General features: G+C 37.9%; 1 protein-coding gene across 1 annotated transcript in view; it reads left to right on the top strand.

Annotated features, from left to right (window-relative positions):
- The window catches only part of Pik3c3 (phosphatidylinositol 3-kinase, catalytic subunit type 3), a gene marked incomplete at its 5' end in the record, with an annotated part of 114,156 nt that overhangs the window by 57,058 nt on the left and 41,374 nt on the right, over positions 1–15,724 (top strand). The window contains 6 exon segments of the mRNA XM_005372847.2: positions 1,045–1,112; positions 7,911–8,016; positions 9,476–9,592; positions 12,064–12,195; positions 14,738–14,866; positions 15,584–15,653. Of these exon segments, the coding sequence (XP_005372904.1) occupies positions 1,045–1,112; positions 7,911–8,016; positions 9,476–9,592; positions 12,064–12,195; positions 14,738–14,866; positions 15,584–15,653 (622 nt within the window).

Genomic DNA, 15,724 nt, shown 5'->3' on the forward strand with positions numbered 1-15,724 from the left:
ACAGTCATTCATGAATATTTCTTGAGTACTTCTATGTGCCAGAAGCTTTTCTGGGGACTAGGACTGATGCAGCAGAAAACCAAACAGTCCGAGTCTTTGACTGCATGGAACTAACATTCTGGGGCTACAGGAGACGATAGTCGTAATGTCCGCTCATATTAGGAGGATGGTGATACCTCTTTATTCGTACATGTATGCAGTACATAGTAAATGTGTCCATAATGGGGATTTGGAACATGTGTATATTGCATCTTGATCCTTTTTACTTCACTTACCCCTCCCCTTCTTCCTGTCTCTCCCTATGCCCAGATCCCCTTCCCACCCCCACAAAACAAGAGTATTTCTTAATTTTAACTTCCTGCCACCTCTGCTCTCACCATACACTCTCATAGACAGCTTCGAGGGCATTCTAACTGATCTGAGGTTTGTACTTCTCAGAGTAACCAGTCATTCTCATAAAGTGTAAGTCAGATGTCTTACTTTCCCATTAAGATGTTTCTTTCCATATCTGTTGCTGTTTAAATGGAGCTCATACTCAGTATTGTCAGCCCAACAGGTTTTATATAATTTGACCTTCATCTTTTTAGCCTCTATACTTTAGTGTTCACTGTATTTTAGCTGCATTGGGCCCTTGAAAATTTTTTTGAGCCAAGCTCAGGGCCTTTATATGAAGTGCCATCTTGGTCTCAGCCTGAATGCAGTGTCCTAGTTACTCCCTTTTCTGACCTCCTATTCCACATTATTTCAAGGACCATTTCCTTAATGTCTGTCTCCTTTACCAAATATTAATCTCCAGGAAGACAGCTAGCTCTAAACCAAGGTATCCTTACCTCTTATATATTGCCTGATTTAGAATACACACTGGGTGGGTTGGTTGGTGGATGGGATGGATAGCAAGGGTGAAGAAAAACATGGAAGGGTAGACGGATGGGTGAAAATCTGAATTATAGCATAGGATATACAGGTAAAAACTGATAAGCGAATATGTGCTTTATTATTCCTGTTAGTGTGTGATTATATATACATTTCCTTTCATTCTTTCAGCAAGATCTGTGCACCTTCTTAATATCCAGAGCCTGCAAGAACTCAACACTGGCTAATTATTTATACTGGTATGTAAAAATAACTTTCTATTTTATTTTCTTGTTCCCAAAGATAATTTTTGCCATGCTGGAAATGTAATGACAATTCAGCGTAAAATGTGGGCGACCATGAGGAGCCTAGACAAAGTACTTATGTTTACTTGAATTCCTTTATAACTCCGCTCATCGCATAATGCTTGTTAGCATCCGTGCTTCTCCTGTGTTCACTGACTCTCCAAGAGCTAAGGTCACGTGTTTTTACAGTTTGGTTTGTTTGACTTTTGCACTGTGTAAGTAGTATATGATCCTTTATAATTTTCAAGGTTGTATTTTCACATTATTTACCAAAATATCGGAATTGTGCACAAATAGAAAGAGGTCAAAATTACCTTACCTCCTTTTCATGATGAAGAAACTGATGCAGAGGCAGGCTGTACCTGAACTTAGGCCCTGATCTAGGACTAGATTATTTACCACTTCACCATTGGCAGAGTATTTCCAGTGACCTTTTCCCACTTTTCTCTCTGTAGTTACCTGGGTAAGTGTGACTTACCCATGAGAACAGTATACTGAGTGAATTGAAGAAAAGAGAGAATTAAGGCAGGAGAGACTAACTGAATTCCAAACAGCTCTAGGAAGCCTGGTTTCACTCTGTGACAGGTACCTAAAGGTTAGAAAATAAGTAGCATAAACCATAATGAGAAATATTTTGGCTCACTAAAAGAAAGCAGTGGATTCAATACTATTTATATGCATCTTACCAGTTTTTACAGAGAAAACAAAGGGCAGAGCCAGTTGGGTAAGCTCTACTAGAAGCCTCTTACGTTTGAGTGAATGCTGAAAACTGTGTAACTTTTTAAACTTGTGGTACATAGATTGTTTAACTGTAGAAGTGATCTCTGATCTTATTTTACTGCTTAATTTATGGCTTTAACTTTAGTACAAATTAGTGGACACCTGTTTTGAAAGCTTATTTTTATTTTTAATAATAAAGGAGCATTTTGCTTTTTCATTGTGAAATTAAACAAAACACTATTTTTAGACTTGGCTTGGAAAAACTGTAACATGGATCTAGTCAAGCTTTACCATCAGTCTTGCATTCTCCAAAGATAATGTCCTCTATTCACGAAGATAACTAGATCAGATCACTCTTTTAACCAATATAGTGCCTGTTACTTGCATAAAGAGTATTTTTTTAAGTCTTTTTTTTTTGTTTGTTTGTTTTTTTTTTTTGTTTTTCTCCGGTACCGGGAACTGAACTCACGACCTTGCGCTTGCCAGGCAGGCGCTTTGCCACTGAGCTAAATCCCCAGCCCTTTTTTTAAGTCTTTATAGTTCTGTTTACAACAAGAAAAGTCACTATCAACAATTTAACTGCCAAATCAGTCACTTTTTCCACTTTTGGAAACTGAGCCTTAGTAGTGGAAAGAAAAATAGTTATCTACTTTAAATTAAAGTTTGAGTTCAGTATTCATAAAAATGCCTTTCCATCACATTAAATTTTGGCATGTCCTTGAAAATATACACAAAATATTCTGGCTAGTTGTTAGTCTAGTTTTCCATTGAAAAAGTTTTCTTACCCAGGGATGGTAGAACACACCGGTAATCCCAGCACTTGGGAGGCTGAGGCAGGAGGATTGCTGTGAGTTCAAGGCAGCCTGGGCTACAAAGTGAGTTCAAGGCCATTCTGAACTGTATGGTGAGACCGTGTCTCAAAAAGACCAAAAAAAGGAAAGAAAAGAGAAAAGATTTGCTTAGAAATTCTAATTACCAATTGCATTTATTTATTTGTCTGTTTTTTGAGACAAGATCTTGCTTATATAGTTCTGGCTGGCCTTGAACTCACTATGTAGCTCAGGCTGTCTTTGAACTCAGAGGTCTTCCTGCCTCAGCTTCCAGAGTGCTGAGATTACAGGTATACACTGCCATGCATATGGTGACACATGACTAATCACAGCACTGTAGGAGGCTGAGGTAGAAAGGTTGCAAGTTCAAGCCCAACCTGGGCAATATAGTGACTTAATGAGATGATATTTTAAAATAAAAATGAAAAAACGAAAAAGCTAGATGTTTTTAGCTAACTGTGAAGGTTGAGGGTTCAGCCCCCAGCACCCCCATAAAAACACTGGGCATGTTAACAAAGCTTTAAGTACTTCTAAACTCCTTAGTATTTTAAAAGTTAATGTTTTATATGTTCTTTTATTCATTTACTAAGAATTCCTTCATAGATATTTTGTTTCCTTGCAATATTTGTGGAGAGTTTCCTCTGTGGAAAGTAGTCAGTACTAGAAAAACTGTACGTTTATATACTGATCATGTGGTGTTTTGAAATTATACGTATTCTTCGATTTGACTATAAAACAGCTTTCACTGTAAAATATGAAATTACTTTTCATAGAATCTTTGATCTGTTATTTCATGTAGGAAGAGTTTTTGCAGCATTCTGAAAGCATTGAAGAGGAGGAAACCTCCTGCCATGGATACTTTCCAACAGGAACTGCTTTCTGTTCGGGAATAGCACTGTATTTTTTTTCTCTAGATATTAAAATGCTGCCCCAGTTCCCAGTCTTAGGTGCATTCCATCAAATTAAGATTTGATTTGTGTTTTCCCACTGTATCTCTGATTCATTAGAGCAATAGCATGTGCTATGTCTATTCATTCTCTAAGGAGTAATTGCTTTTCCCGTATTTATAGTCTGTATATTACACATTTAGAAATACTCATGGGGAGAAAAACGGTTGTTGTGAAATCCTGATTTTGGTAGACACTGCTTTTGTGAATGTAGGATAACAATATGGAAAATAATTTCAAATAGTCGGTTTCAAATGATCATTCTCTATTTGAACATGAGAAGAATAGTATAAAAATGTTAATTAGATGTGAAAATTTAAATATGCCTTACTAGGCTTACTCTGTTATAATGAATGTATTAAAATATAAACCTAACCAATTGTGCTATTTCCTTTTGAACCTTTTGAATTTCTTTTTTCATTTGTTCCCTTTCCAGTGATTTAAACATGATTCCAGCTGTAGCTAAATCCTTAGGGGTCTATAGTTGTGCAGACAATCCTTTTAAAATGAATTGTGTCAACCTTTTAAGCCACAGAGGGGAGTTATAGTCTCCAATCTGTAAAATGTTGGGCATCAGAATCTATAAATCGTTCCAGTTTTTTATTTTTATAGTCATTCTAGTACGTTGAAATTGAAAGTAAACTTTGGAGGTTTTGACATGTTTTCTATAACTTTTAAGACCTTTCAAGGTAATAAAAGTTATTTACTCCACAAAATGAAATTGCCAGGAAACAGGTAGCTCGCTGATGTCGTCCTGCAGTGACTACCGGACAATTTTGTCTGCATTTCTACTTCGGGTGACAGCTTTCAAGGGAATACGCGAGAGTGCTTCCTGCAAGCTAGTTTATTGGTGTGAACAGAGAACTCAGAAATGATTCAAATCTAGTTGTTCTCATCTTGATCTAACCTTTCTCGTATTCGGAGACGATGCAGTCATTTATATTTTAGATGACATTTTTCTTTGCAGCAGAACTTTGACTTGAATAATTTTAAGAGGTGTTTGATACTTGACCATCATCTTGAAGACCAGTGTGTACTTTCAGTCACAGAAAATAGCTGCAGCCATACTGTTTACTTGGTGGCCAAGAAGGCCAGTAGACAGCGTGTCACAGCAGGGCCTGTGTATTGTGCTCATCTGTACGTTCATTTGTAAATGAGTTTGCTGCATACTCAGGAAAGAAACAAATACGCGAATTTGATGGAGCCAATCAAGGACTTCAACCAATCAGGATTGGCTTTGAATAAGATCCTGTTGCCATTTTTATAGTTTAGAACCCCTGTTTTCTGACATTCTTAGGTGGTGTTCTGAAATGACCAAATACTCTAAAACAGCATGAATGGAAAATATTAGTTTATTTCTTAGCTGTTTGTAGCTCATTAATCTAGAGCAGCGTTATCCAGTAGAACTTTATGCAGTTATGTAAATGACCTTCAACTCTGTATATACAGCTACTGAGCACTTGAAATGTATATAATGTGACTGAGAAACTGAACTGTTAAATTTTGTAGCAGACTATAAATCGTATATGTCCAGTGGCAGTTGTGGAAGGTGTAAGAGCATTCTGGATTCAAGAGTTTTTGGATTTTTTAGTTTAGAGCTCTTGCTGGGAAGATGATATGGTGGAAATAGTATCATGGTTCAACTTCTCATACAACTTTACAGCAAATTCTGGGTTCTACAGTCACTAAGATGTGGTGTTATGATACAGTATTGCTCTGAGAAATAGAGAGGGAAGGTCTCTTACTGACTTTTCTTTGTATAGACCATCTTGGGTATATCTAGAGATACTTAGTTTTTAAGATTATGGCACCTGGCATCACTTTTCATATGACCTGTGAAGAGTCCCAAATGCTCAGCATCAGCAGACCAGGAACCGTTATTACCACAAGCTGTTGCAAGGCTTAGCCCTTTCTGGGGAAGTAGAAAAGGAAGAACTTGTCAGCATCTGCACACACTTCCTGGAGAGACAGATGTCAGCTGCGCTTGAAGAACAGGTACGCTATGGAAAGACGAAGAGACCAGGGAAGGTTATTTCTGGACAGAGCAGGAGCAAAAGCACAGAGTGGGTGTTTAGGAGCTTTACAGGATTGACCTGCCCGGAGGAGGAGTGCATGCATGCCTCGGACATAGGGGAAGGTTGAAACACAGAGCTCGGCTACAGAATCTGTTGTAAAATAGCGGAAAGGGGTAATATTGATGTTCTTGTTAATAAGGGTGGGAAATATTGAAAGAATTTTAAACAAGAAAAATTTAGGATGATTAAATTGAGCAATAAGTAATTTCTTTTTAGATTTGCAGAGGCCGGAGATCGCTGTTTGATTTCAGGTAGGGCAGGATAATACAGAGCCATCATCAAGAGGCATTTACTAGGAATAACCAGAAGGGTATGTGAGTAATTGAGGACAGGTGTTTGCGGCAGCAGGCTGTCAACTAAGTGTGACTCTGGATGCCTAGATCACGAGTTGAACACAAAGAGTCAACAGGAGTTTAAAGTAGAAGTTGGTTCTCTGACTTGACTGCAACCCCACTTTTCCCTCTTTTTTTGTATTCAGATGATTCAAACATATGTTTCCTGCCTAACTTCTGAGAAAACCTAAGCTGTGAATTCTGCTATTTGAAAGTTTCCTCCCAAGGGCTTGTAATATTGATAGTACTTCCAGTCGAGGTAGAAAAAGATGCCATTTAGTTTGATAAGCTCAGTTTTACATATGTTCAGTAAAAAGTGAGTGGCAGTATCTTGACAAGAGGGTCTCATTACGTAAGAGCAGGCTACATAATGAAATGCAAAAGACCTAAGGTGTATCTTGGAATCTTTCATTTATTCAGCAATAAGATAATAATCTGTTACAAGCTGGACATAGAAGAACTGAGGGTATTGTAGAGAATAAACCAGTTAAGCTGTCTGCTAATGAAGGTTACCTTTTTAGATGGCTATATAATCTTTCCCACAAGTAGTATAACAGATAATAAAGTGCATCCATGATTTGAGATTTGGGGAACATTTTCAAAAAGGTTGAAAAATTTTGTTGTTTTTTAAAGACAGAACAGGGTAAGAATCAACTTAGTAGACATGAAAAAACTGACCAAGGGACCAGATTCTTGAGTCCTGATCTTAGCTCGACAGTCATCTCATTGTCACCCTGGAAAGACAAAGTGTCTCCCAGTTTTGTGGTTGATGAACCTCGGAAGTTGATGTAGATTTGTAGTTTTCAAGCCATACATTATGGTCTATTGCAAGTATTTTAAATTTCACAACTTAGCATTTATTGAAGAAAACTATAGTAGAGTGAATATTAAATATTAGGCAGTGGTAACATTGTTCGGAGTGCTGCCTTCTGTGTTATGTATCTGTGTGCACACATTGCAGTGTGTACCAGGCTGTAATATCACATGTTATTTGCTGTAACAATTGGTTCCCGTCAGAACGTTTGGAAGCACTTGATTAAACGTCCTCTGACTGATCATTACTTGTATGGTTGCTGTAGGTGTATAAGGAGTCTAAGAAAATATTTAAATTTTCATTATAACAGAATAGAAGGAACTTTCCTGGAAAAGTTGAAGATTATGTGTGAGTCTTTAAGAAATGGGGAAATTGGATGAAAAAGGAAAAGGTCTAAAATTTTATTCATCTTTCAAAAATATGCTGTGAGAGCAATAACTCCAGATTTTCAGAATAAGAAAGACTTAAGTAATACCAAAAGTATTACAGATGTAAAAATAATAGATTTTGTTCTTGGTCTGTACATGAGCTTACAGGATTTTGGGGTATATTACTACTCTTAAGTACCTCAGACAGTAATAGGAAGATGTGTTTGTTTTGATGGCAGAGGTTTTACACAATTTAGGGTATCGCACAACTTAAAGCATTATCGCATTAACTTTTTATTGATGATTGTACACGTTGCTTCTTAATTTTTCACATTTATTTATTTATGCATTTTTTGTCTTTGAGATAGGGTCTTGCTATGTAGTTCAGGCTGGCCTTGAACTCACTTTGTACACCACACTGACCTTGAATTTGTGGTGATCCTCTTGCCTCAGCCTCCTGGAATTATAGGTGTGCTGGAATTATAGGTGCGCATCACCAGTGCTGGCCATTTTTCACTTTTGAAAGAAGAATGACAAATTAAGTTTCATTACCCTCATTTAATTACTTTTTGCAAGTATGAATTTGATTCGCAGTGTGTTTTAATGAAAAAGTGTATTTGCCAAATGAATCTGAGTTTTATTTCACCTGATTCGAATATTTTCTAAGGTACGTGATCGTGGAATGTGAGGATCAAGATACTCAGCAAAGAGACCCAAAGACCCATGAGATGTACCTGAATGTGATGAGGAGATTCAGCCAGGCGTTGCTGAAGGTAACGGTTTACTGTGAGGGTGACAGATTGCAGTGCCTGGACCAGATCTGGCGCATGGCCTGTTTGATTTTGTCCCACAAATGAAGAATGGCTTTTGTATTTTCAAACAGTTGAAAGCAAATGAAAAGGAGACTAGTATTTTTTGATACATGAAATTGCTTTAAGTTCGTATTTTATTTACTGTTAATAAATTATTGGAACATAGTTATTCTCCTTCGTTTACATGTGGGTCAGCTCTTTCTGTACTGCTGTAGCGGCTGAATAATTGGAACAGAAATCCTCTGGCCAACAACAGAAACCCTCTTTGACCTTTTATAGAAAGCTTGTTGATTCCCTAATGAAATAAATCTGTATGTAGAACAAAAGGAAACAACTTTGCCTTTAAAATGCCCCTTTCTGTTTTCTTTGTGTAGACTAGGTGCGTTCTCAGAAACCCTCCTGTAGTCATGTTGCAGATACTCTCTGTCAGGCTCGTTTGCTTCATCAACAGTTTTTAAAACTTGCTGCGGTGTTTTTTCCTTGTGTTCCTATTTTCCCTGTGTTCTTTCGATTCTGAAAGCACTGTCACAGCCAGCCAGCAGAGGGCGCAAGGGCAGTGAACACAAAACTCATTCATTAACCTGACTTCAGTAGGGGAAGTTTTACTTTATAGCATCTTTTATCTGCTGTTTCATGCTTCAAGTTTGCAGAAATTTAAATTTCATCTTATTAGTCACTTTGAGACTAAGCTTGTAAATAGTGCACAGGACTCAGAGCTTTTCACTGTCAAGCTGATTGACAGATAAACCTTTGGTTCTCTGTTCTAATCTCACTGTTTATCCTGTGAAGCCATTACAGTTTTTCTGAGCTTAAATCGTGTCATCTCTGGAATAGGGATAATATTTCCCCAGCTGCCCTTACCGTGTTAATTGCATAGATTAAATGTAAAAGTGTATTTTACAATATTTTCTGAGCGGGGAATCACTATATAAAACTTGACAGATTTTAGGGTTCCCCCTGCCTCTAAATTAATAGAAAGTACAGTGGTATTCGTAAAGGGCTACTTCCCTTTCCTTAGTAGGTGTTTTAGTCTCTTGAAGATAGCATCTTTGTTTCCGCCCTATGTATACCTAGCACATTTCTGGCATTACCGCTTTTCAGGTATTTACTGAATCAGGGAGCTAAAGCACTTTGGACTGAATGAATTCTGTCTTGTCAGGGAGTTTCAGGGTGTATTGTTTCGGGTGGACCAGTGCTCTAAAGACTCAGATAACTTTCAACTGTGAATGAGTTGGTGGTGCTTACTTAAAATAGTAGGTTTCTCATTATCTCTGAGTCACAATAATTAATCACTTTCAGTTTTGCTTTGTGTTGAAGTTTATGGCTATTACAAGAGTAAAAAAAGATAACCCATGCTATTAGAGAAACCCTGATCATTATGCTGCGCAGAACTAATTTTCCTCGCTTTGGTTCCCTTCAGGGTGATAAATCTGTCAGAGTTATGCGTTCTTTGCTGGCTGCACAGCAGACATTTGTGGATCGGCTGGTGCATCTAATGAAGGCAGTGCAGCGTGAAAGCGGAAATCGGAAGAAAAAGGTAAAACTGATTTGCTTTGTGCTTACAACGAAGTGACTGTGTATCATAGAGTACTCAGTTTTGAACACTATTTCTTTGGGTCAGTACGGTATATTATATGAATTTGTATGTATTTGTAGTTTTAGAAACACTTAAACACCAACTATATATGCAATCCTGTTTGCGTTTACATATGCTAATATATTTAATCCTCGCTGTAATCCTGTTGATGAGGTATTATTATGACCCTCATTGGTGGGGTAGGAGGCACAGAGAAGTGAAGTTGTCCAGTGTCATCCAATCGACTGTTAAGTTGGAGGTACTTCTGCCCACATGTACTGGATCTGTAGTTTTGATTCACAGTGTTTCATTGGCTCCATTTTAGAATCTTAGCATTTTAGAATATAATGTATTTAGTATGAAAAGACCTCCACAGATCATGTCGACTAGAATTTGGAGAAAGTGCTGTTCAGAATGACCTGCTGCGTTGCAGAATTGGCTGTTCTTGACAGCACCGGGCTTTGTGCCGGGTATCCCAGCTATTGCCTTGCTCCTTCAGGCAAGATGAGTAGAATAGTCTTTGTTCTTTTTATGTCATGTTTTCTGGTCAGTAGCTTAAGTTATGAGAAGAATTCACTTGTTTTTTTGTCTGATCACATTGGGTAATAGGCAGCTCTGTCTTGGTGACTTTTGTAAAACAACACAATGCATCTTACTATTATTCTCAGCCAGGTGCTTTTTTTTTTTGGAATCGAACTCAGGACTTTGCACTTTCTAGGCACGTGCTTGTGCAACTGAGCTATATCCTCGGCCATCTTACTGTTATTCTCTAGACTTGAGAAAGAAAACTTGAGAGAGGAAAGGATGAACTGAATCAGAAGCTCAAAGCAGGGGGGCAGGTCTAACAAAATGCTAGTGGAGGTAAGAACAAGGAATAATTGTTTACCGAGATAGAAAATACAGAGGGGAAACACATTTTTATTGAGCTGTCCTTTTAAACCAGTCTTGCCGGCTGTGCCTGTCCTGGTGAGAAGCGGTGTGATCCCGGTGCCCACCAGCAGAGGGCGCGTCCGTGCGTCTGCGGTGCAGTGCAGGTCTTTCCATTTTAGCAGCAGCAGCGTTCCGGTTGCTTTGGATGAGACTGCTGGGATTGCAGAGTGAGGAAGAGCAGCGTTCAGGCCTCTGTTGCAGTAATGAGAAGGAGACGCCGCTGGGTATGCCCGTCTGAGGTTAAACATTCCACTTTAATCGATCTCTGATTGATGTGCTGACAAAAAATAAAATAACCAGATACTTCCTAGCATTGACATATCTGACCATCCATTTGAGTAAGGAGACTGGTTGACTTTTTCATAAACCATGTACAGGAATTTGTACCAGTTCACAGTTGATTTTTCACTTGACCTGGTCATTGAGAAGGAGCTATTGAATATTACTGAAGGAAAATTTCTGGGTAGTTCTTAAGACAGTTTTCTTCACCTTCCATCTTTCACTGACTCCGGAACTCCTTCCTCTGATGCATACAGCTGGTGTTACAGTGGAAACACTATGCCGCTGGTGTTGGCAGTTCAAGTTTTCACTCATGCAGCGCAAGCTCACCTGTTAAAGAATGCAAAACTCTGCTAGCTTTCAAGTGAAATAGATTCGTCCTTTGAAATTGAATATAAGGGGTTCTGTAGATTTCAGAGCTGTTTCACCATGACTTGCACCTCTCAGTACCTGAGATCTTAGCTCAGTTCCATACGTGTGTGCTGCAGGAGAAAGGGACGGTGCTGGTGTCTTAGGAAAAAGTGGAGTTAGGCAGTGTCAGTGATAGGTAGAAGGCAGAGGTTGTCAAGATCCTCCGAGTGAATTCAGTTTCCTCCTTAAACCCAAAAAGTACACTGGGATAACATAGTGTATTTTCAAATAATATTTTGTCATGCGAAATTAAGCTTCAAAGGAAATTCATTTTTTTCTGTAACTTCATAAGTCCTTTGGAGAAAGATACTGAGTCTTTTAAGTCCAGCTTGAATGCATTTCTTGTTCTTGCTCAACCACGGTAAGTGGAGTGTATTCTAAACTTAGCTTTTCTTAGTCAAGAGGTCACTCCTTTTAAATAATTTTGCTGCTATTGTGTGGATAATTTGTAAATGTTTCTCACACACATACTGTTTATGTTTTTGTATACTTTCATGGTGCTTTGCACATAGTTTCAAATTAAATTCAGTTTTGTTTTGTTTTGTTTTCTGGTTTGTTTTTTGAGACAGGGTCTCACTGTGTAGTCCAGGCTGGCTTTGAACTCACTGTGTAGCCTAGGCTGGCCTGGAACTTGAGATAATCCTCTTGCCTCAGCCTCCTGAGTGCTAAGATTACACGCATGCACAACAACATCTGGCTTAGCTTCGTTTTTATGTCTTTACTATATAAATACATAAACTATGTGTAAAGTAGTTTATATATTATAGAGAACTTTCCCTTTTAGCCTAATTAATCTTTTTAACTTGTTCTAGAATGAGAGACTTCAGGCATTGCTTGGAGATAATGAAAAGATGAATTTGTCAGATGTGGAACTTATCCCACTGCCTCTAGAACCCCAGGTGAAAATCAGAGGAATAATTCCAGAAACAGCCACGCTGTTTAAGGTAATTATGATGGATCTTTAATGCAAATGATTGGAATCTAATTCTTTAAAAATAGAACAGAAAAAGTATCTTGGAAAATTAGTGCAGCAAAGGGAATGTTCCTGATTCTGTTGATTTAGTAAAGGCTAGTAAAAAAAATGACTTTGCATTTACTGTTGTGGTTTAAGATTTTCTGTGTTACAAGCAATAGGCATTTAAAGAAATGCAATGTGTAAAATATTTTTATATCATTTTAAACTACAAAATTCTTTGAACTAATACTTAATCAGTGTCACTGGTTTTCTCCATTTAGGCTGTTTTGTTTTTAGTAAAACAAATTGCAATGCAGAGCTTATGCATGCATTCAGTTCAGAAGTTCATGTGATTAGGTGTGGAGGCCTACTTAATCTTTCTAACATTTCTCAACTTAGTATCTGTGCCAGTGAACTTGAAATGTTTTTCTTCTATTTTCAAGTAGCAGTTCTCTTTAGCTTTCTTTTGGCTGGCCACAAATTGCTCAGATGGAAATGGTCGTGCACTTGCCTTTTTTAAGCAGGGTAAAGGGCCAAAGGGCAGGGAGTCTTACCTGTCAGGCCACGCTCTCTGCTGCCCTGAGCAACCTCTGTGAGATGTGGTCTTGTGACTATAGTTTTGGGAAGGCATAAAGTTATATTGAACATTACTTTGCATCATGTAATGGAGGGAGCTAGAATTACAGTAGGAAACAGTTCAGATATTTTTAAGAGGTACATTGTTAGGCCAACCTGTTTGTAGCCCATCTCACACAATTAATGTATAGGTTTCATAAAAGAAACCGAGTAACCCTGCTGTGCATTATGGAATGATAGTTTCTATTCTTTGACAGACAATTTATAGTTGCCTTACTTTTTAAATGTTTCTTACAAACTGTTTCATTTGTTTTAAACTTCATTAGTAGATTACCATCTGCAACTTGAAAAGTACTAGTGTCACAACAGATGCACTGATCTCCCGAAAGCTGTGCACAAGGCAGTGCACGTGTGTCAGCTGGCGTCCTTTGGGTAGTACAGACCAGCTTCTAATATTTCTGTTCTCTTGGGACCAAGCAAAAGTAGCTATCATTTATCTTTAGGAAGCTCACTTCCAGTTACTATTTTTGAGCTGCTGAGAACTAGAGCTCAAAGTAATTTAGAAAATACATTTCATTAGGGGTGATGAATGTGTATCACAACTTTAAAGTCAGAATTTTAGTCTCACCAGAGTGTATGTGTTCTAAAGTGTATTCTTTAAAGCATTTTCCTGCCTTTCTCCCCTTCATTCTATGGGAATGTTTTCAAACACAGAGCACAGTTGCAAGAACTTCCCAGTACACAGCTACGTGCCTTCCACTCTGTCCGGTCCTTAGCATTTGGCTTTGCTCGTGTGTCTGTTCATCTCTTTCTGTGATACTTTTTGTGCTATGCTTTTCTTGGCTTGTATTAATTAGTTATTGCCACGTGTTTTACTTGATTGATTTATTTTCTTTGGGTTATTATAAATTTCTTCAAATTTCGTCTTACATAATATTTCCTCTGAGTGACCAAAACCTATAGGGTGCTTTCCTCAGAAGTTCTGTTTGTCTCAAATAGTGGTCTCAGGGTGCCATTTTATATGAGATGTTATGTAGCCTCCCTTTCTAAAGAGAATTTAACAGATTAATTTTTGTTGATTTAAACATACCTAAACTAATTTAGGGATTTCATGCTATAAAGAGAAAGATTGTGACTAAAAGTACAAATATTTGTGATCTCTCCTGACCTTACACGTGTAGATTTTGAGTCTCAAAGCTACAAGTAGTAGGCTGGGGATACAGCTCAGTGGCACAAGTGCCTGCCTGGCAAGCACAGAGTCCTGAGTTCCATTTCCAAAAAAAACCAAAGCTACAAATAGTGACATACAATGCACCAAACCCGGAATTCTTGACTTTCCATCTTGCACATATTCGTACTGTTTTTTTTTTTATTTTTTTTATTTATTTTTTTTTTTGGTTTTTCTCCGGTACCGGGAACCGAACTCACGACCTTGCGCTTGCCAGGCAGGCGCTTTTGCCGCTGAGCTAAATCCCCAGCCCCATATTCGTACTGTTTTGTTTTACCTTATTTACTCCAGTATATCTCAGTGATACAAATAATGGTGTGGTGGGCATGCGTACTCTCAGAACATCTGCTTTGTATCAGGCATGGCGCCAGGCCTCTCACTGCTATGGTTTCTGATTTCCTTAGCAGAATAAACATTTTCTTTATTTTATAGACACAGAAACACAGAATGTGCACAGAATCATCCCAGCTAGTACCTAGCAGAGCCTGGATTCATATCCAGGCTTGTTTGATTCCAAAGTTTGCTCTCTTTCCACCGTACAGTCCTCCCTTAGCTAGTTCAGTGTTCTCTGTGTGGCTTCCTGATACGTCGTACTGACAGCTGTTTTGTTTCCTTAGGTCCTGTTTACTTTTCTGTTTAACTTAACTGGCAGCATTTCCTTGGTGTATAGTAAGCCTTTATTCATTAATTTACTTCCAAATTTTAACGCAGTGGTTTCCTTTTCCAGAGTGCTCTTATGCCTGCGCAGCTGTTCTTTAAGACAGAAGACGGAGGCAAATATCCAGTTATATTTAAGCATGGAGATGATTTACGCCAAGATCAACTCATTCTTCAAATCATTTCACTTATGGACAAGGTGAATATAATTTTTATGTTAGTTGGGGACACTTTTTCATTTTAGAAAACCATGGTTTAGTGTATAGACTCTTTACAGAAACAGAAGTATCTGTAGCATTCACTTATAATGTCCAGTTGACCTGGAACAGATTTGTTTTGGTACACTTCACAGTGCCTGTAATGATGACTGTAGAACTGCATGTGTTCCCTCAGCTTGTTCTCAAAAGCTAGGCACTGTGGGGCATGCCTGTAATCCAGCACTCAGAAGGCTGAGGCAGGAAGATTGCTGCTTGCTGCAAGTTCAAGGCCTGCCTGAACTGCATAGCAAAAACCTGTCTCTAAAAGAAAAAAAAGTTTCTAAATTAAGTTCTCATGTCAGATTTAATAATTTCTAGTAAGTCTGTTAGATCCTTTTTTTTTTTTTTTTTAAAGAGAAAAGCCATCCTTGTCTCAGGTTTTCAAAAGAATATGTTTCCCCTCATTTCTTTGTTTCTGAGTTCTAAAATATTTTAAGTCCAAAAAAGGACTGCATAAAATGGTAGGAGGAACCTTCGCCTACCATTATTGAAAACTGATGATAGAGATTTAGAGATAAAACTTACCATGCCACCAAAAATTAATAAATGTGTTCTGATAATGAAAGATAATTTAGTTTACAGTAAGGTTGCCTCCACAAAACTGTATTTTTCCACAAAACTGTCTCAGTGGCTTAATGTATTTATCTTCTGATCAAAAGCTGTTGCGGAAAGAAAATCTGGACTTGAAGTTGACACCTTATAAAGTATTGGCCACTAGTACAAAACATGGTAAGTTTATTTCACATCGTGACTGTTTAGCTCAATGTCCAATGAGTGTGCTTTTTCTTTTTTTTTTTTTT

Source organism: Chinchilla lanigera, unplaced genomic scaffold (assembly GCF_000276665.1).
Source record: "Chinchilla lanigera isolate Chin_1 unplaced genomic scaffold, ChiLan1.0 scaffold00001, whole genome shotgun sequence".
Classification (NCBI taxonomy): Eukaryota; Metazoa; Chordata; class Mammalia; order Rodentia; family Chinchillidae; genus Chinchilla; species Chinchilla lanigera.